The following is a 21548-nucleotide window of genomic DNA, read 5'->3' on the forward strand; positions in this document are numbered from 1 at the left end:
ATCCAGAATAAAAGATGGAAAGTCCCCAGAATCAGGTGGCCCTAGTACCCAAAGCCATTCAATCTTGCTAGGTTGAGTTGTTGAGTTGTTCAACTTGTTGAGTTGAAGCCTGTTATTCCCCATCCAAACACCCACAGCCTCCAGTGGTTTCATGTAAATGTTAAACAGGAACAGAGGGAGTACTGAGCCCTGTGGAACCACCCCCTCTCTACAGTGGTAAAGGAAAGTTCCTGCTTGGAATATTCCATGATCACTGGGGGAAGGGTTTCTCTTCCAGATGTTACACCTTTGTTCTGAAAACTCTTTGTGTGTTTTATTTCATTCTAATAATTATATTCTATTTCCTGGGAGAAAAGTGATAATATAATTTTGAATATTACTATTATCATCATCAATAATGTTGGGCACTATGCTTCAGTGGTTCTCCTCCTTTCTCTGGAGTTAGTTCCAGTTGGGGTTGGTGGGGAGGAGAAATTGAGCCCGAGGCTCTTGCTTTGCAGGGCTTCTCAGACCTCAACAGTTCCCCTCTCCTTTTTAACATCTACACAAGATAGACAGATTATCTGACAACATGGGGTCAGGTATCATCAGCATGCTCATGATACCTGGTTGTGCAACATGACCTCAGGCCAAACGGTCAAGGTCCTGTTTCAGTGCCTGTAGGCTGATGGAATCTAGGTGGAGAGAAACAACTGTAGGGTCAACTCTAGCATGACTGAAGGGCTAAGGATACAACAACCTTGTAGTTCTTGATAGGGCTGTACTTCTTTAGGCAGAAATTGTGTGTAATTTGGGGGTCCTCCTGGGGTCTTTTATAAGCAAGTGCAGCTATGGCCAAGAAGGCCTTTGTACAGATAACTACAGCATGCCAATTACACCTGTTTCTGAATCAAGAGGCCCTACTCACAATCACTCATGACTTGGTCACATCCTGTTGGAACTATTGCAATATCATCTACATACGGCTGCCCTTGAAGACCATCAGAAACTTTAGGTGGCCCAGAATGCAGAAGCTTAAGTAGTTATGGGTATATCTCATTTTGCCCACCTCTATTTCACAAGCTTAATTGGTTACTGGTTGGCTTCCAGATGCAATTCAAGGTGTTGGTTATCATCTATAAAGCCCTTCATGATTTGGTGACTTGGTACACTTGTACCAAGTCACCAAATTGTACCATCTCCAACTATCTCTGCCCATTCAGTAAACTGGCATGTCAGAGTGCTCCAGGTCTCATCAGCAAAGCAATGCCACCTTCTTGGAGACATGCCTTTTCTATGATGACTTTTGCCTTTTAGAAGAGTATCTCCCTTAAAGTCCATATGGCCCCAACCCAGTTGTCCTTCAGGAAAGCCATGAAGACTTGGCTTTTCAACAGCTCCTGGGACAGGCTGATTTGTGATCACGCTGGTGTATGTATTTGGCTGTCCCTGATACGGGCATTTTTTATTTTCTTATTATTGTCTTTGTTTAGCCTTTTTATATTGTTCTTTTATCTTTGTACACCACCTAGAATTGCTTCAGCAATGGAGGCAACTAATAAATTGATTAAATAAATAATAAAAAAATAAATAAAATCACATCTTTTTAATGAAGTTTTTGCATAGCTCATCACTTCTCTTGCTTAAAAGTAAGCAGAACTAACTGTTTCCTCTTCCTTCCCCTTCTTCTCTTGCTTCTCCTATGTCTAATTTTCCAGAATAACTTCCTCAGGGTAGGAAGCCTCATAGTCAATAAAGTGGTCATAAACTATAGGGCCCCTCCAAAGGCACAGGTCTCCACAGGTATATCTGTCCTGATTGCTGGGATGAAAACTGCTGTCTGTACCATCTTAATCAACTATATTCTTGATTTTTACATAATTTTACATACATGAGGAGCAAATGGGGTCATTTTTTTATCATAATGCAAGGGAAAACAATGCATAAGGCTTGATCAGAAAAAACATTGCTCCCTCATAATGGATTGTTTTCACTTTTGATCAGAATCAATTTCAGGACTGATTTTCTTCCTTCTCTCTTCTTTAATTGCTTTAATTACTTTTACATTTAGTCATGTTTGGTTACCATTCTGACTGAGAAGATCATGAGAAATCTCTCTTTCTCGACCTCTCAATCTCTCTGTCACACACACATTACATAAACCTTCTGAGTTCAAATTTATGGCTGAAATAAAAATTCCATTAACTCCAACTGCAGCAGAACTGAAGGGCAGCATATAAGGCTAAGACAACATTAATGTGGCAATCCTTATCCCTTATTTAATAATAGGGACCACAATGTTCCCATGAAATATATCTTGATCCTGCTTCCTGGGGCCTTGCAAGGGAAATGAGGGGGAGCACAGAATAAAAAACACTGGTATTAATACACAAAAGCATCTTCAGAAGTGCTGCACAATAAAAAATAAAACAAACAAACAAACAAATAAAGTCAGACATGGTTGTGAGTTCCTAAAGGAGCTAAGCATATTTGTTTGTGAACCCATAAACTAAAAAAGGACCAAAACTATTTGGGGGTGGTGGTGGATAAGGTACCAACTTCTGAGATACTTTCCACATACATAAATGGTCAGAACTGGATAACGAAGAACTGCATGAATGCTCCTCAAACTATAGCAACCTAGGGACACAGGGATGTGGCACAATCCCAGATTGGTGCAATCTGTGCATATAGAACAGGACTGAGCATGGGGGAAATGCTCTGGATACATAAATCCTTGGTAGTGATGGTGGCAGAGATTTGGGAACATCTGGCATCAGTGTTTTGGAGTGCTCAAGCAGTAAGCAGGAGCTGGAGCTGGAGCAGGCCAGTGGTTTCACCAGCAGAGTCTGTTGAGTCTTAGGAGTTCATGGTCCCATGGCAGCCATGCACCTGACCCAGATTATCGAGGGCCCATCAAACAATGGAGATAAAACAATAGATCTGTTTTTTGCCTCAGGATGCTAAAATCAGTCTCTTGTCCTAAAATCAGTCACTCATATCACCCCTTGATTGCCTTGGAGTTCTCCATAGCTGCTTCCTGCCACAAGGAGGTAGGACTTGTCTGATCATGAACCCCCAGGTGCCCAATGGACCCTGAGGGGTTTCAGAGGGAGTTAGAGGTTGTTCCTGAGGGTTTGATACACAGTTCAACTGAGGCCTTAGTCACTGATTGGAATGACAGTGTGACTTTGGCCTTGGATCAAATTGTGCCTGTGTGTCCTCTCCCTGACCATGGATCCTAAGGATTCCCCTGGTTTCCAGAGGAACTCTGGGAGATGAAGGCAGAAGATCTACCTAGAACATCGCTGGAGGAAGACAAAGAATGAAACTGACAAAACACAGATAAGAGCCTGAGAGGTGATGTGGTTGGGACAAGGTAAAGGTAAATTCATCCTTGAGTAAGGGTATAGTCCCACCTATGTTTAAGAAGGTGGTGGTTTATCGGTATTAGACAGTTTTCATCCTGCATCCAACCTGCTACTTTTAGGGAAGGTTGGTGAGAAGGTGGTTGCCTGCAGTTTCAAAGGGCCCTGGAAGAAGTGTCCTCCTGGACAACTCAAGAGTGGGGAATGAGGAGCATGATATGGCTGTGGTTCTCCTTCCTCTAGGGTAGGTTCAGGTGTTGGAGGTTGGGAGAAGTCTAGTTATGAGCCCCTGCTTTATGGGGTTCCTCAGGGCTTTATTCTGTCCCCACTCCTACTTAACATCAAGTTATGCCATCAAGTTTCATTCTCAGTGTCTACAGGCTGTGGGGGCCTGGATGGGGTAGAATTAGTGTGCAGTTTGGGATGCCTCCTAGACTTTTGGCACCTGCTTAAAAAAGCAATTAGAAGCCATAGCCAGGAGGGCTTTTGCACAAACATATCTTCCTCACCAACCGTGTACCTTCCTGGATCAAGAGGCCCTGCTCACTATCACTCATGCCTTGGTCACCCCCTATCTCGATTTCTGCAATGCAGTTTACATGAGGCTGCCCTTGAAGACCACTCAGAAGCTGCAACTGGTCTAGAATGCACCCATGTAACACTGCAATTCATGAGCTGCACTGACTCTCAGTAAGCTTCTGGGTACGATTCAAGATGCTCTTTGTCATCTACAAAGCCCTTCATGCTATAGGACCAGATTATTTGTGGAACTGCCTGTCTCCTATTATTCTGCCCATCCTGTAAGATCCATTGGGGGTGGGGGGCGTGCTCCACATCCCCTCTATTAAACAGTGTTATCTAATGGGACCAGGAGGTGTGGCTTATCTATGGCTGTGCCTGTTCTGTGGAACAGCATCTCCCCTGAAATCCAATGACCCTGACCTTTCATAAGGAACTGGAGATATTTGCTTCCCAAAGTCACCCTGTGAGTTGTTCAGCCATAGATGTAAATTAAACAAATAGATAAATAAAATCATGTTCAGCCTTTCAACTGGAATATCCCACTAAAAAAAAATCAAAAAAATCTTTTGAGAGGGCATCAAAAATGGCAGCTAGTCACCCTCAATCTTCCCTCACTGTATTTGTCCATTATGTGGGGACAGTAACAAAAGTGTTCCATGTTTCATGGAAGGTAGGGGTAGGCCTGTATATATGCCTTAACAGTGTTCTTAAATTGAAAATAAAGAATGAAACTTGCCTCTTTAATGTGAAGTTGCCCAAATTTGAAATATTTTTTTAAATAAATCATGATCTCCCAGGGAAACCCTAGTGACCTCTCATGGAAACCAAGGGTTCCATGAAACCCTGGTTGAGAAACCCTGGTCTAAGAAATTCAAGCGGGCCCTTTCACATGAAGCAGTACAGGACTGATAAACTTACACCCAGCGCTTGATAAATCCATTAGTCATACTTCCTGATTAAGAGTAGGGTCCCAGTTCTAATGTATGTGCATAAAATATCTTCTTGTCAGGGGGCATTATGAAACAGTTACAATTTTTCCTAACATTAAGAAACTAATCTACATATATACACATTTGAATCATGTAGGGCCTTTCTCCTGGTCACTGTTTAGTTGAATTGAAAAAAATATATACAAATGCTTTTCCTCTGTCCCCTCACAAAATGTCTGCTTCCAAGATTTTCTGGGCAGTAGTAATAAGTATTATACCAGCTGAAGTCTACAGCATATATATGCTCCAAACATCAGACACACATATGCTTTACTGATCATTTGCTGATGATTTTTATTTTTCCTGGGCCAGGAGAAACTTAGATAAAAGTTTTGTCTTTATTCTATGGCAACAAGAAGGTGCAATCCACAGGGCAATGTAGTTTTAGATTATTTGAAAACCAATGATTACAAATTAGATATCTGCATTTTCACCAAGATCTCCACAGAGTTTTCAGACAGATAAATATATTCAACAAATGTTGACGAATGCTTGTTTTAATGAATTATCATTATTAATATTTCATATATGCTGCAGAGGGAGACATAATCCATATTTCAAGCAGCTGACAGCCAAAGCAACATTGGAAATACAGTAACCGATTTATTCTCATAACCTTTTCTGTCAGATAAGTAAACATTACCACCTCTCCTCCCTTCCTTACAAATGGAAAACTGATATACATTCAAATTAAGATTAAAGATGCATTTGCATTATCAGAAGTCACACAGCCACACAGCAAGAAGCAGAAAGGAGGGTTGAAATATATACCATTTTTTTTCTAAATCAAGAATGGAGATAACTCACAGCTGAAACCATTCAACTGATGTGGCGAAGTTTATGCTGGTAGGTGGGTCATTCATGTGTGCATTTGGAATTTAGTTGAAGATGGCCCTGATAGGGCTAAACCTGGCATGCAGTTCCAGGCAAAGATCTGCTTCAGAAAACACCAGGAGAAAGGGAAGGCAAGAATTATGGACTGAATTGAGTAGAAAAACTGTAAAATGTAGGCCCAGTGCCAGAAGGTGAGAGATAAGTGAATATGCCAACGAAACATTTTGGGCTGGCACTACACCCTATTAAGGTCCAGTGACTGAGACAAGAGAGACATGTGTTCAGATCAGTACTGCAATTTAACTGAGCATCCATGATTTAACATCAGGTCTCTGCTCCTCATGGAAAATTTAACATGCAAATAAATAAGATGTAAATCATTTTGCATGCTTTTATAGTATTGCTATTAATACTTTCCAAATGGAAGAAAAGAGAGGCAGAAACATACACAATAGATACAACACATAATGATAAAGAAGTTGGAGGTGATGAAGAAGTAAAATGAGAACGAACACCCCTGATCTGTCAAAGTTATAGGAATAGAAGGAAACTATTGGGCGTTACTAAAAGGTGCAAGAAATGCACAGAGGTCTATATATCTGTTATCACAGATGGAGAACCCAGTGAGTAAATAACTACTAAATTAGAATTCTTGCCATTCTCTTCTCCGTGGTTGCCACTGTGTGTGAGAATGAAAGATCTCATCTCTCTCTCTCTGGATCTTATATTGTATATATGCTCCATGGAAGATAGGCATGTAGCTTTAATATGTACTTTTACTCTTCCTGATTTACTTCCTTCTTAAAGCCATTATTGAACTGGCTTATCACTAATATCAACTTCCATGCTCCAACCTCTTAGATATTTTAGAGGGGGAAGAAGGAAAAGAGCAAGAGAGATAACTGCAGAAGTACAATAATAAATCAACATGAGGTACAAACATGAGGCAGAGACTTTACCTCAAACTCTTTAATGACAATATCCAGCTGGGAAGATTTAATGCGGGCATCATCCAGTAAAGCCAAATTCCTATCAAACTGCATTATGTAAGTTGTGTGGTGATTAAATCCTGATTCTCTGGAGAGGAAAATATCAGCCACCTTCTGATGTTCTTCCCTAAAGCCATCAAGAGGTAAAGGAAAAAAAAGGAATTTATTTATTTTATTTTACTTTACTTTACTTTACTTGCTTATTTATTTATTTTATATCCTGCCTTTATTATAGAAAATTCTCCACACCTAACATAGCTGCTCACAGATATTCTTTTTCATCAGACATTTTTAATGACATTAACCAGAAATTGGACTCATAAAGAATAACTCTTCATAAAGGCCACATATCTTGTAATGCTCCAGTTTGATACAATGCCCCAATTGGTTCTGAGGCCTGCTAAGGAGTGCAAGTAGTAAGGTAAGCCATCAGATATGACTGGTAGTATGTGTTTCTTAATGGCATGAAAATAGTTAACAAGCAAAATAGTTAAAAAAGCTTGTATATCACCTTATTTTCTCTGGCTCAGTGTGATTCTTGCTCATAGGCATAGAAGATACCTCTACACTTTCTTATGCTGGAATCCTAAGTTTCCAACAAAATGAAGCAATAGCTGAATGACAGAGCAAACATACCTAGGGTTTATTGAAGATGAAACCACTGTGTTTTAGTAGCCAAATATATAATTCTTGATCTGGATTGATTGCGTGTAATGCAAGTTTTGTAACAGATATTATGTAAAGGATTTATATTTTAGGGTAATTCAGCTGAAACTAAGCAAATTGTCTCACACTTGTTATATCTGATTCTCTAATACTTCTGAAGAAAAGATGTTTACTGTTCCTGAAGATTTCTAAACACTGGATGTTTAGAAATCTAGGGATGCTGCCTTAGGTGACACTCAAAGCCCCATCTAATTACATGTACCAGTTGAGAATTTTTTGTTCCAGTTCCCCCAATATTTCTTGGTGTAGATAGTAGATTTCTGGGATTTCTTTCAGTCCTTCCTTGAGCTTTGTTTCTTCATGATCACTGTCATACTCATCTCCCAGCACTTTTAAGACAGCTTCATGGAAATCCTGTAAATACACAATTTGCAATATTATGTCTTTAAGTGTTACAACTCTTGTCCATATCATGGTCATGGTTTCTCTTGGTTAGTGTCACTGCCATTCTGGCTATCGCTCTTACTAGCTCACTTTACTTAGCCAAGTCAAGGGCAATTCAGATAATAAACTTTCGATATGGGACAATCTTCTCATACAACCTCAAGTTAACAGTTTATGAACTTCTCATGAATGCATTTGAGGGAGTGCATTCTTCATAACAGAAGTACATTCATAAAAGTGTTGCTTACATAAAATTTGAGAAGCTAGATAAATGGAACAGGTCAAAGACAATTTCTTTGCTTCAATCAGTTCTCAATCAAAGCAAATATTTGTAGCTCAGGGTTGAACTGATTCAAAAGAGACAACAGAAAAGCCAAAAGACCAGTACACTCGCTTGCTAGCAATCAACACCCAGATATGCAAAAATCAACACTAGGATTAACACCAGATGAACAATCAAACAACACAATACACCCTAATCAAGGAACTATTAACTTAGTCAATCAACCAAGCAGCAAAGAACAGCCCAATCAAAGAACTCCCAAGGAGAGAACAACACCCCCACCAACACAAGCAAGGCAAGCCACTGTATATAAACTGAGAGCAAGACCCACTCCCTCTTCGCACTGAAGATGTTGCCTAGTCTGGCAATGAAATGTCTGCAAGAAAACAACAAGGCTCAGAGAGCACCAAGGACTCCACAATCAGTTCTCACTAGGACAAGCATTTTGCTAAAACCTCTTTCTCTCTACCATTGCAATAACATTATCTATAAGGCCAGCAGATGCTCCAATTTTTGTGTAATGAACTTTTCAAATTCAGTCACACATCTCTAAGTTTTCCCCCTTGTTTTTGCAGTTCTCTGAAAGCTATACTCAAAGTCTCAGAAGATTATACCTTTCTCTTATTAATTAACAAATCTTGGATAGGATTTGTTGTTTCTCCACTGAGTGAATTTCTTTCTGCTTTCCTCTTCATAAAAATAAACAATAAGGCAAGAGGTGATAAGCCTGGACTAATTCTTTTCCTGCATTTATCCCAAACATTTGGGACAAACATTTATTCAAACATTTATTATTGTATAATCTCTTATAAACTGTTTATTTCTGATTGTATCAGTCCATCTGGGAATCCTGCTCCCCTAGTTGAAGTAACCCAACCACATGGTGATTGTAATCCATTTTATAATCCAAGCCAAATACCTAGCCTGGTAATATTTAAAGTTTGGGTCTGCCAGACTGCCTTGTTCTTTCTAATCCTCTAGCATCTTGTATGTATTCCTCAGGGTTGTTCCACGGCAATGGTTCCTAAATAGAGCTTGCCATGAGTATAGGCAATCAGGGGTGGGAATGCTTTTGACAGGCAAGAAGCTGCACAGAACACATTTGCAGTGTTCAGTATGATGTGTTCTAGGGCTGGGAGGAGGTCCTGGATCTGACCCCTCATCACCTCATGCCTCCAGCTGCCCTTTACGTTTCCTGGCTCTGTCAGCCTCAGGTGCTTGATTGCTAGGCTCTCCCTAGGCTGGTGTTCATCTGGGGCCTCCAGAGCGATATGCTCTAGATCCTCCTAACAGAAGTGTCAGGAACAGTGTCTTCTACTCTTGGACTCTTCCAAATCCAAGATGGCCACAACATTTTCCTTCCATGTAGATCAAAGAGATGAAAGCTTCTTTCCAACATGAAGGAATTTCTTGATGATGTTGAATCTCATTCACTATCTGAGTTAGTGGTTTAGCCACAGTTTCTTGAAAGATCTTGTTATATTTTAGGAATGCTGCTAGGTCTTGAGTTTTGTTCAGTTTATGTTTTTTAATTGCTTCTTTAGTTTTGTGTTCTGTATATCCCATGTACAAGAACTTCCTTTTGTTGATCTGTAAATTTTGTAACCAGCATTGTATTCCATTATTCTTCAATCTTTGTTAGCTTACATGTCCATTTACTGTATAATCTTGGATAGTATTTAATAAACTGCTCCATCATATATTTAGTTGTAGAGATGTGTTTAGTCCCATCCCAAATAAAAGTAATTAGTTGTTTTGCATTTTTGCTTTTGCAATTGGTAAGTCAGCAGTTCGTCTTGTTGCCTTCCTATAAGTCACATTTACTTCTATTAAATTTAATTGATTACAAATCACTTTAATCTTTTGTTCTAAATCCAAAACTGTGTTATGCTTATGTCTTAATTCAGTTCATTCCTCAATATATCCATCTGCTTTTGCATATCTTTCTTTTTGATGCCAGGGAGATAAACAATCCTCTCATAAATGCTTTGCTGGAGTCCCATACTATAAAGAGATATCTAAAAGAGAATCTAAATTTATTTGGAAGAAGCTGTTTAATTCCTGGTGGCCCTCCAGTTTAATGTCCTTTGTTAAGCCTCTGTCTCTTCCATCTGGAGGTTCTTCTTACAATTATTGGGTTATAATTTAAATATTAGGGGCTGCAACGTCCATGTCTATAAGATTTGTTAACAATGAGTTAGAAATCCAGCACATATCTATTCTTAAATAGTGTACTAATTTCCTTAGCTACATTCCTCCTTCCGACATTTGAACTCCAGTCTTCCTTAATCTTCTTTTTGCTGTTTCTATTTTGCAAAAATTGAATCCCTTGATCTCCTCCCTAGAAAGTTCTGCTTTGCTCCCAACGTCAACTTCTTAAAAATCCTTCCAAGGCTGAGGTTTAATTATTTGATGAAGTGCTATTTTCATTTCTTTAGGCAAAAAGAGATGTAGGAGATCAGTGATAAGACGGACCTTACCCTCTTATAGTCTAAAATACATGACTCAGAAAGAAAAAAGGAGAAGGAAAGAAAGAAAAACATTTGCTTTATTGATATGTTTTCTTTCAAAGTCCGGACAAGCTGTGATTCTGACAGTTCTAACATTCTGAACATATGTCTTCTTTGAGGAGCCGTATGAATGACTGGAAGCTCAGGAGATGATGTTCTATAGTAAGTGTTGAAGAACACACACCTCTTCTTCCAGTGTAGATCCCAATGTGACAGCATCCAGTCCTTCCTGATCACTATTAATAACTTACCCTCAGCTTAGTTAGATGCTTTGTAATTACAAAGTTTTGTGCAATTACAATCTTTCAAGAGAAGAAGGTGGAAGAATATACAGTTTGATATAATCAGTTCCACCTATTCTAATCCTTTGCGCCACCTACCATAAGTTGTTCTGTGCCCAATCAAGCCACTAGGGGTACATCAATCATACTGACCCAATAAGCCCAACTCAGAACATGGCTTATTTTCTCATCCAAGTTAAAAAGTGCTTTAACTCAGTGTATATTTTTATGTTAGGGAGTGGCTCAAAGAGCAAAGGAAAGGGATGCTCTTTTTGATGGTGTACAAAGAACTGCCTAACCCAGAAAATATCAGGTCCTCCCCAAAAGTAGATCAGACCAAGCAAGAAGAGGAGGAACAATGCAAGCTAAGTGCTTTTAATGACCAAATCTAAGCCGATTCAGCAGGTTCTGTATGGTTCTCTAATTTGCATCATCCCACAAGATTTCTTATCATAATCAAGTATTGTGGAGTATGTGCAGGGTAGAAGCTAGCTGAATATTTCTATAGTGCCGGACAAGTAACTTGCAGAAGAATTCAGGGGTTCAAGAAATTCCTCTCATTTCCCTGGAGCAGGCAGCTGGGTGTTCCTTTCTTCCGGCCCATATTAAGGCTCTTGCAGGGAAAATTTCTTGTTTGTTGCCAGTCTAATCTTTGTGGGAAGATAGCTGGATGTTACTTTGTCTGTGAGAATAACTACACACTAGGGGGAACTGGAAGCATATTTTAAGCTCCCACATGCACTGGAGTACCATATGGAATCACTTAAAAAACATTTAGTGTTTTCCCAACTCTTCCTTTGCATCCCAGTAAACTATGGAAGCGTCTGGAGTTTTTATTGCACAAGGGAGAGGAAAAAGAAAGGCATGCTCTCATTCTGAGGAAGAGTGGGAGCTGCTAATTCAAAAGCTGGCTCAAAAGGGATGCCTTGTAAAAAGATGGAACTTGAAAAATCCCAGTGGTTCCTCAATTATGGCAGCTGCAGCAGATGTGGAGATTACAAAATTTCTTGGTTTCATTAAAAAAACAAAACAAAGCTATCAGCCCTGATTTGACCCTCCTTTCCAGTCTGTGTTGGACAGAGGCACTTCATTAACTCTTGCAATGGATACATCTGTTGAAATATCATGTTACATATTAGTTATTAATAGGAACATGACTGGGAACTGACATTAGCAGAAGAGGGAAATTTCATTTGTCCAGAGGAATTCCTCCAAATTTTGTTTTGTTTTGACATAATACCTAGTTTGCTTTTGTCCTCACTTTTCACTGTTTTCAAGAATCACATGATGTTGACCTATTTACTTGCATAAATGGTCCTTTTTGTGTAAGTATCTTGTCTGGAGTTTCCACTCTTTCTTTACTCACTTTACACAGGAAATCCACACTGCTGGTAAGTCATTTTATTTCCCTGTTTCTATCTTGTCCTCTCATGGTATTTTCAGATCTGATACGTAATAATTGTAAATACAAAATTTATTTATTTATTTATCTATCAAATTTGTGCTACCGCCCATCTCCCCGCAGAGAGGGACTCTAAATGCAGCAATAAAGCCATCTTTGCATTTTGGATAGTTTCCTAGTAATACAAGATGTTTTCTAAGTATGCAAAGTGTTTTTTCTTTTTAATAGTAAAGTATTGAAGGAGCGGATATGCAGAGCAATGCCTCTAACCATAGAACCATTTCTGAGGTTAGAAAGGTATCTCCTGCTGCAGTCTCTCCCAACCCTGCTGTTCTCCAGATGTGCTGAGTTTTCAACACACTGAATTCCCAGTTAGAATGGCCACACTAGATGGGAATTATGGGGACTGTGGTCCCAACACATGTAGACAGTATGAGGAAGCATGCTCTGACATAACCCAACTGATGTTCAAGCACCCCTTTGCATTTAAACAGCTTAAGAACTGGATCTCTGGAAACAATCAGAGGATGCTATTATCTTGTCTCCTAATTGAGCACTTTAATTTTCATCTTTGGAAGGTAGAAGAATATCCCAGAAACAGACAGAAACTAAGTGTATATAACATTCTTTTAAATTACTAACCCTGGCCTTAAGTTCTTTTGGATGCAGATGGAAAACTGTTCTATTGTTTATTGTGTATTTTAACAATAGTGTTTATGGGTGCATTTTTAATTCAGTATTTTGGCGGTTTGGTTTTATTCTTTTTTTACAGATTATGAATTTTTTATAAGCTGACCTGTGCATCAGTATGGGATATGCAGGGAAAAGTTATATATTTTTAAAGAAATAAACAACTCAGTCTTATCGATGTCCACTCAGATATAAGCCATGCTGACTCTAATGAGGTATTGTGCATGGACATGATTGCAGCCTTCACAACTGCTAGTCTTGGAAATGATATAAAATGTATGGAGTTGGACTACTGAACACACTGGCACTGGACATGACTTGCATGCAGAAGATTGTTGTACTAACCCATGGCATCTCCAGTGAAAAAGACTCTGGAGACCAATTACCAAGCTCTATAATCCAACCTAGTATGCAACAGATTTCCATGCAATTACATAGAAATTGTCATGTATCTTTACATGAGGAACTGGCATGGGGCTAAATAGGAAAACAAAAACAAAAACCAGATGACCCACATCCAAGCCTAGAAATTCACTTGGCAGCTTTAATTATTACTTTGTTCTAGAAATCTGCATGTGATCCTCAAGCTGATTTTGCCTCATCGGCCCAAACCTGGTGAGACTCATCAGGTTTAAAGGTTTACTGAACGTCACCAAGATTTTCAGCAAAATACAGATATCTTGTGTTTTAAAACTCTGAATGAACTGTGTGGGAATTTGTGTTTTTACACACTCTGTAGGAGTGAACTAAAACCCAGAATGTTAATAGAAAATATAAGGCAGGTATTTTAATCATTAATTGACAGCAGAGATTCAGCAAAGCAAATAGAAAAAACAGTATCCTCTCCCTACTCCTCACCCCCATCCCTTTTGTGCCCGACTTTGTGAATGGCTATTTCTCAGTCTTGTATGCAGTCTGGAAAAACAGTGAAAAGAAGAGAGTGATCTGAAAAGAAACTATTACGAACATTAATATCATCCATACCTCATAAAATAAGGCAGGTCTATAAACTAGTTTGTCAGGTAGCAAAATCGCAGTCCTGGTTTTCATGAGTAAAGCGCCACATTCTGTGAGAGCTTTTAAACACCAAGTTTACTTTTGCTAGCAAGTTTGAAGCACAAAGTCTTTACATTCATTTAATTCTTTAATTTATGCTCTTTACTGTTGTATTCCAAGTCACAATCTTCTGTATGTCATGATTATTACCAGATGGGCCCATAGATATGGACTTCCCCCTCCTACCCCCAATTATGGCTTTTAGCAATCATGGCATTCACACAACATTTTTAGTATGGCATAAACTCTATTATCAGCTTAGTTATACCCCTTCCACATGCAACATTCCCTGCTAACAATAAGGACAGTTCTAGTCACTTTTGGCACATATGGCACATTTGGCCCATATGCCTCAAGGGCAACCAAAGCCCATTTTGCCTCAAGCATGTTAGCTTCAGTCTATGGAAGCTAGAATCTGCAAGCTCAAGACTACCTTGCAAGCTGACATACTGCTTATATCCCACCAACTATCTCACTGCTTGGAGTCCCTGAGACTGAAGTGGCTGGTAAATTTCATAAATAAAATATGAGGCACATTCAGGACACTGATTCATGCACAAGGTACCTTCTCAGTCTATCATGCACATAAAGAGAAGAAACAGGGCCTTCTCTGGCAGTGCTGAAGCTCTCCCAGTGAAGATTCATCTGACCTCTTCTTCACTGACTTTCAGGCAGAATTTAAAAATATTTTATTTGAATACTCTGTGCTGCCAGTTACACACCCACAACTAGATTCTGAACTCAAGGCATTTATTGCAGTCAAAGGTCCTTCACCAAAGCAATACAAAGCACATTGCAAACCCAAAGCTTTCTGTGTGGAAAACAGGCATGAGAGCTTGCTTTTGCAAAACCATTAGGAGAAACAAAACTCAAGTTCAGAAAGATCCAAAAGTAGCCTGTTCCAGGTTCCAGGTGATGCAACACAGCACACAGAAAGAACCAAACTTTAAGAAAAGATGACACTGCTTTAAGGAATCCATTTATTAAAATTAATGCAACTCATAAGGCAATGCCTTTTTACAGACTCAAACATTTGAAAAAAGTTAGGCTACTTCAATGAATAGGAGAGAGATCTTGCAGGACCAAGGTGCTAGAGCTGCAGGCTAGTGGTTTCCCATTGGCAGGAACTCATCCTAGTTCCTGAATTCCCTTTTTCCTTCTGAAGCCAAGGCACCCCAGCGACTTGCTACCATTCCTCCCTCACAGTCACCACAGTTTTTCCTCATGGTGAAAACAAAAGCAGCAAGGAGAGGACAAGGAGAGTGGTGGGGCCAGCAGCACCCTCAGGGGTATTTGATGGGGTCAAGGCAGCATGTTCGAAGCCCCCCCCCTTGCATGTGATGTCAACCCACCTACAAAAGGAGCAGGGATTTGAGCGTGCTGCTGGGAGCGCCATCTTGATGTATGGGTTGAACCCTGCCTTCTCCCTGCCCCACCTGCCATTAGTTAGCCAGGTGAACTTTGTACCTTCCCCTGCCCTGGGGAGCCGTAATAAGAATGCTTGTCTGCTGGCAAACAGCTGCTCCAGAGGTAAGAGGAATGAGGCGATGGTTGCACAAAATGACCTCAGTTTTCACAGCTTGCCTCTTCCACATGGTAGTGAAGGTGGTAGTGAAGGCTGTATTTAAAATCCTCTAAAATCATTTCAGTTAGTGATATACACAATAGTGCGTTAACCAGATTTTTTGTGTTTAGAGCTTAATAAGGATTTTCAGTTTTTTTCTTCAAAAAAGAATATACTTTATAATTTTATGAGTAATAAATGATATATCAGAGAGTTGTCATTTTTATGATAGTTTGAAACCTTTGTTTACTTATCCATATTCCACTATTTGTATTTTTACTCTTTTAGTCTTCTTCCACGTCTTTTATTTCTTTTTGTTTACATTCTTTAAAACGCTTAACACACACACAGGTACTCTGTTATGTCAGATTCAGTTTAAAATTGCCCCAAGCAGCACACGTTTGCCAGCTCCCCTCCACCCCACCAAGCAAATGCCTCTATGGCAGTGTTCTTCAGCCTTGGCCACTTGAAGATGGGTGGACTTCAACTCTCAGAATTCTTCACCCGTCTTGAAGTGGCCAAGGCTGAGAAACACTGGTCTATGGAGTCAAGTCAGTCTCACTATTGGAGCACAGCCATGAACTGCAGCAAAAGTGTAAACTGAGCCCATAAGCCACAGTGTCATATGCATCCCTTATGTGTTAAAACTCTATGCTACAGACGTTCTTGGGCTTCATTGGCTTTATAAATTGTGTGAGTTTACCTGGTAATGTATGCATGAAATGGTTTTGACTGCCACTTAAATTTCAAATCCATCCATTTTTCAAAGGGTTTTTTTCCCCTGTCCCAAAGTTTTACTGCTCATAACATAACTGGCAATCGATAAACCAATACCTCATGTCTGCAGAATCACTCTGGAGAACTAAATATGATTGCAAGTAACAAGAGCTTTGCTTTCTCATAAAACTTCAGCAAATTTATTTAATCATTAATTGTCTTGATTGCTGTGTCATTATACATTTTCAAATCAATGATTTAATTCTGACAGCCTGGATAGCCAACTTTACCATGATTAATTTCCCACATCTGAAGCCTCACAGTAATCCCTATGAACATCCGTTTAAAAAAAAGAAAAAGAAAAAAATAATCTTGTTGCCCAAAGTACTGAAGGCCTAGGAAGCTATTAATCAAAGGTGAAGTACTTCTGCAGCCCCAGTAATTGATCAATCACAGTATAAGAAAGGCTTCCAAATCCATCATATGAAAAACGCAGTAAAACAAAACATTTTTTCTAATCCACATAATTTCCTGTTAGATATAAAATAAAAGGAAAGAACTCAAGTCATTATTTATATTCTGAACAGTTCATGCAATTCAACCTAAAGTACATCAATATTTCTGCCTTAAAACATGTAACTATTATTTCATATCTCTAGAATCCAGCCATTTACAAGCTATAGCACAGATAGATATATAGAAGTCAGAATCTCTGTTTGTGACTTTTTAATTTGCTTTCATACTTGTTGGAAGGCCCAGTTAAAATGACATTATAGGAAGGATCCTTGGAGACAGGAGGAAAAAGGTGGGTGACAATCATTTTTAGAGCTTGCATGGTCGAGCCCTTCCCTATCCACCCCCTGCAGCCATGAGAAGTTTATGTTTGTTTTTCATTAATAAGTTACTGTATTTTTAATTGGTATCCTGAAAAGTTGTGTGTGCGTATGTGTGTGCCTTAAAAGCTATCTAAATAAAAGCAGAGACACAATAACTGGAATTTTGTAATGGTTGCTGACTGTATCTGCTCGACTACTTCACTAATGAGTACCAGTGTGGTGTACTGGTTGTGTTGGACTAGGAATGAAGAGACCCTGCTTTTAATCTGTTCTTAATCACAGAACCTCACTGGGTGATTTTTCTGGTCTGTTATTCTAGGGAAAAATAGAAGGCAGAAACACTATATACACCACCTTTTGCTCTTGAATGAAAGATGGGATAAAAATCTAATACAAAAATAATTAGCACCACTCTGTCAACAGGAGCAGCTAAACAAATCACCGAAGAAATTTCCAGGGTTTGCTTGCTGCGATGTGTGAAACTCTAGCTTTCGGGCTGCCTGACAATCCAGAGTCAGAGGGCCTAGGTTTATTCTTCATTTCCAATTCCTGGCTGGTTCAAGGGGGACACATCAGAGATTCCAGTATGCCCTGATTAAAAAAAAACATGGCAGAAAGAGCTTCTTTGACATGCTTAGCAGAATATACCCAGTAGGAATAACTGGGCAACATGCAATAGCTTGTGCTTTGTTGCAGTGAGTTAGGATTCTTAAGAATTCTGTCTTACCACACTATGTGAATGTAGCCAATAAAAATAATGGTTTATCATTATGAACACCTTTTCTTCTACATCTCTGGCATGGCCTTAAGGACATAAAAAACTTTGCCTTCCATTTTCAGTTAACTATAATTTAGCATTATGTCCAAAATAAGTGGTGGTCAATCTTAATGGTTTATTGAAACAAACATCTTGATAAATAAATGTTTGAAATTGGTCTGTTCAGTGAGATTAATCACAATTTAATCTGTGGGTTAAGGTATGACACCAAACTGTTATTATATGTAAATTAAAGTAACTTCATGACAGAGAGAGGTGTGTGTGTTTGTGTTGGGCTAGAGAGCAGAGGACTGCAAATCTAAGGCTGGCTCAGTCTCATTTACACCATTACTACTGAGTTCTAATATAATCAATGTGGACTTTTTTTTTTTGTTCAATTGTGTCCAGTCATCAGAGACTGCCTGGACTAGTCCCTGCAGTTTTCTTGGCAAGCTTTCAGAAGTGGTTTGCCCTTGCCTGCTTCCTAGGGCTAAGAGTGAGTGACTGGCTCAAGGTCACCCAGCTGGCTTTGTGCCTAAGGCAGGACTAGAACTCCCGGTCTCCCAGTTTCTAGCCCACTGACCACCACTACACCAAACTGGCTCTCAATGTGGACATAATTTATAGTTAATAAGTATCAGAAAAATATTCTTGCCATTATTAAATGTATTGAATAATTATAAAACATCTTAATATTGTAATTTTTTAAAAAATATTTGGACACTTTTAAGGCAAATCTCTTCCTGAACAGGTAATTTTGCAGGAAAATATTATTATAGGAATACTCCCATTATCCCATCAAATTTAAAACCGCTAAAGAAGCTATTCAATTTTGCTGAAATAGAAAAAAATGGGAAGGTTCTTTTTCTTTACTTAGCACATTCATATAGCCGCTCATCTCACAAAAAGTTACTCTGGGCAGCTTAGAAGCAAAATAACAATTAAAATCATATCACAATATTAAAAAAAAAATCAGATATAAATAACAACAAAAAAACCCATAAAGGAATAAAACACAAAAGCACCCCAAGATAGCAGGAGGACCACCATCATTTAGCCTCATTCATTGATTTTGCAGGCTCACCATGGGATCCTCAGGGTTGATGGAAGAACCACACTTTCAAGGCTTTCTGGAAGGCTAAGAGAGTTGGGACTAACCTCACCTCAGGGGGAATGATTTTCCAGAGGGCAGGAGCTACAGCAGAAAAGGTGCATCTCCTGGGACCCACCAGATGGAACTCCTTTGCAGATGGGAGCCGGAGCATACCTCTTCTGCTGAACCTGATGGGATGGGTAGATGTAACCGGGAAGAGATGGTCCCTCAAGTAACTTATGCCTATAGTATAGTCATTTAGATCAATAGGGCAAATTAGTAATGACTTTATATAAGTCTACTGAGAAGCAGATTAACACAGTTTCAGGAACATTATGGCTAAAAGTTTAATGAGTTGTTGAAGAAGGAAAGTATTTTAAGTATGGATAACTTCCCAAAAACATTGCCCACTTGTTGTCACACATACTTGATGCACTGATTCAACAACCTACATTTGTTGTACAAATTGAAGAGGCTGGGTTGGGGCACAGAGCTCTTCCTCATGGCCACACTGAAATGCTTTTCTCCTGTCCGTGATGATGCCCCATCTCCAGCCTGCCTTCATTATCCCACAGTTTAATGTGGGATAGTTTCAAGACAGTGACTGGTGGATTTCCTGCTGTCCTTTCCCCATCCACCCATCGTCACACCCACCAATAGGAAAATTGGCCAGCAATTGCTCTCCTGAATGTGTGTCAGGGCATAATTGGATGTGTCCAAGTCTTAATTTTATTATTTATTTCAGAAGATTGATGGTCCTATCAGAGAATGTCATTGTCAACTAACCCTTTCTTCCCCTAAAAATCTCCCTGAGTGATTGGAAAAGTTGATTTAAAATACAAGGTAGTTGCGCCCAGAGGTGAAAATGTGGTTCTTGTGTCCTGAGACTGCTTAACTCTGATCTACAGATTAATGAAATGCAGTGGTATATGTAATTATAGTACATATAATTGGAAGAATTAGATTAAATATTTCCAAACTGTATGACAAGGAAGTCTGATTCAACAAAGCAGGATATGCAACATCTGAGATTAACAGCCCACTCTTCTGGAAAACTATGCTCATGCTGAAGCACAAGGAACCAGATGGAATATACTACTGTGATTTAAGCGCTTGGAAAATGCAGCCACTCTGCAAAAGAAGTCAGTTGGGTTGCCTGTATCAACTGCCTATGACTATATTCTTCCTGCACAAAATCAAGTAATCTACAAATAATTATAATGTCCTCTTTACAAAGGAGACTATTATTGGAACTATTATTAATTACATTCCCAGTTAGAGCTGTGAGCATGCAAAACTGCACAGCAGTAAACAAACATACAGTTGGTGTGAAGCAGTCAGGCACAATTTATTTTCTTGGACATCAAATCAAGCTAGTACTATGGATACATTCCAGAGAACAGCAAAACAATACCGTAGTTTCCTTCATCTGACAAAGAAATTCTAAGATCTCCACTAGCTACATTTCTCAGCCATCAATTTTAGAAACAGGAAGTGTATTACAAGAACTACTTTGTTAAATTTAAACATGTTGCTTCTCCCTCCCTCTGTTCCTCCCCCAACCCCTACTCCCCAGAAAATGAACTACTGTGGGCATGTGTAAAAATGATGCCTAAGTTATTTTTGTAATGGAATGAGAATCTGCTTTGGTAGGAATTGAATCAGATATATTGATCTTGTACCTTGATCCATATGAATCGGCATACAGATAAGAAAGAGCACACCAGACTGTGAACACTCTTAAAGTTGGTATAAGGTGTCTTATGTTAAACTAGCCTCAGATTTTCACTGGTGCTATTTGATTATTTAATCACTGATGCCGCCTGGCAGCTTAATGTGTCAACTGACTTCATTGTAAAGTCTTGGATTAGTTGATTTCCCGTGGTGATGCATATTCTCTCTGCAATACTTTCAGTGATGGTACACATGAAAATCTGTCCTTCATGTTGCACTCATCCTTTAATGAACATGATGCCTAGAAGCTGTTCTAAGTATGCTCTTTTTGAAACTAGATTTGCCTACTGCTAACCATACAATTGGTTGCTAGAGTTCTTATTAAAAGCTAGTAATTGAAAATGAGTAAATAGCAGCTAAATTTCTAGATTAACATCAAACTCTTTATTTTTGAGCCACGCCAGCTGATATAAAGTTTAAGCTCACACAATGTTTCCAGTCTTTCAGTTGAATAGCAGAGTGGGTGTATGTAAATGTCATCATTTTGGCAATCAATCAAACTATTAAGGTCTGCTGAAAGGCCAAACTTCTTCTGTTATTCTGAATGGGGTGGTGATCTCTTCGTGTGTATGTGTGTATGGGGGGATGACGGACAGAAAAAGGTGTTCCTTAGAGTTTAAGAAAATAATACTTTTCTTCTTTCAAATCAGGGTGTGGTGTGCTTTTGTTCTCTTTACTGCAATGTAACAGAAGACGCAAAACTTTCTAAAACTGTATTTTTCTTTCCAGAATGTGATGTTGGCAGAGAAGAATGACAATGAAAGGGAAATAAGTTTGTCCAAGTGGATTTCCCACCCACCCCCAAAAACACAGATCTATTCTGCAGTTGCAAGG

At 39.1% G+C, this 21548-nt stretch overlaps 1 protein-coding gene across 2 annotated transcripts in view; it reads right to left on the minus strand.

Annotated features, from left to right (window-relative positions):
* Window positions 1-21548, minus strand: part of FGD5 (FYVE, RhoGEF and PH domain containing 5) — a 163163-nt gene that overhangs the window by 43725 nt on the left and 97890 nt on the right. For both annotated transcript variants that reach the window (XM_063291659.1, XM_063291657.1), the window contains exons 6-7: window positions 7610-7761; window positions 6652-6808 (exon numbers count right to left, since the gene is read on the minus strand). In XM_063291659.1, coding sequence (XP_063147729.1) covers window positions 6652-6808; window positions 7610-7761 — 309 coding nt within the window. The remainder of the gene's footprint in view (window positions 1-6651; window positions 6809-7609; window positions 7762-21548) is intronic.

Source organism: Candoia aspera, chromosome 2 (assembly GCF_035149785.1).
Source record: "Candoia aspera isolate rCanAsp1 chromosome 2, rCanAsp1.hap2, whole genome shotgun sequence".
Lineage (NCBI taxonomy): Eukaryota > Metazoa > Chordata > Lepidosauria > Squamata > Boidae > Candoia > Candoia aspera.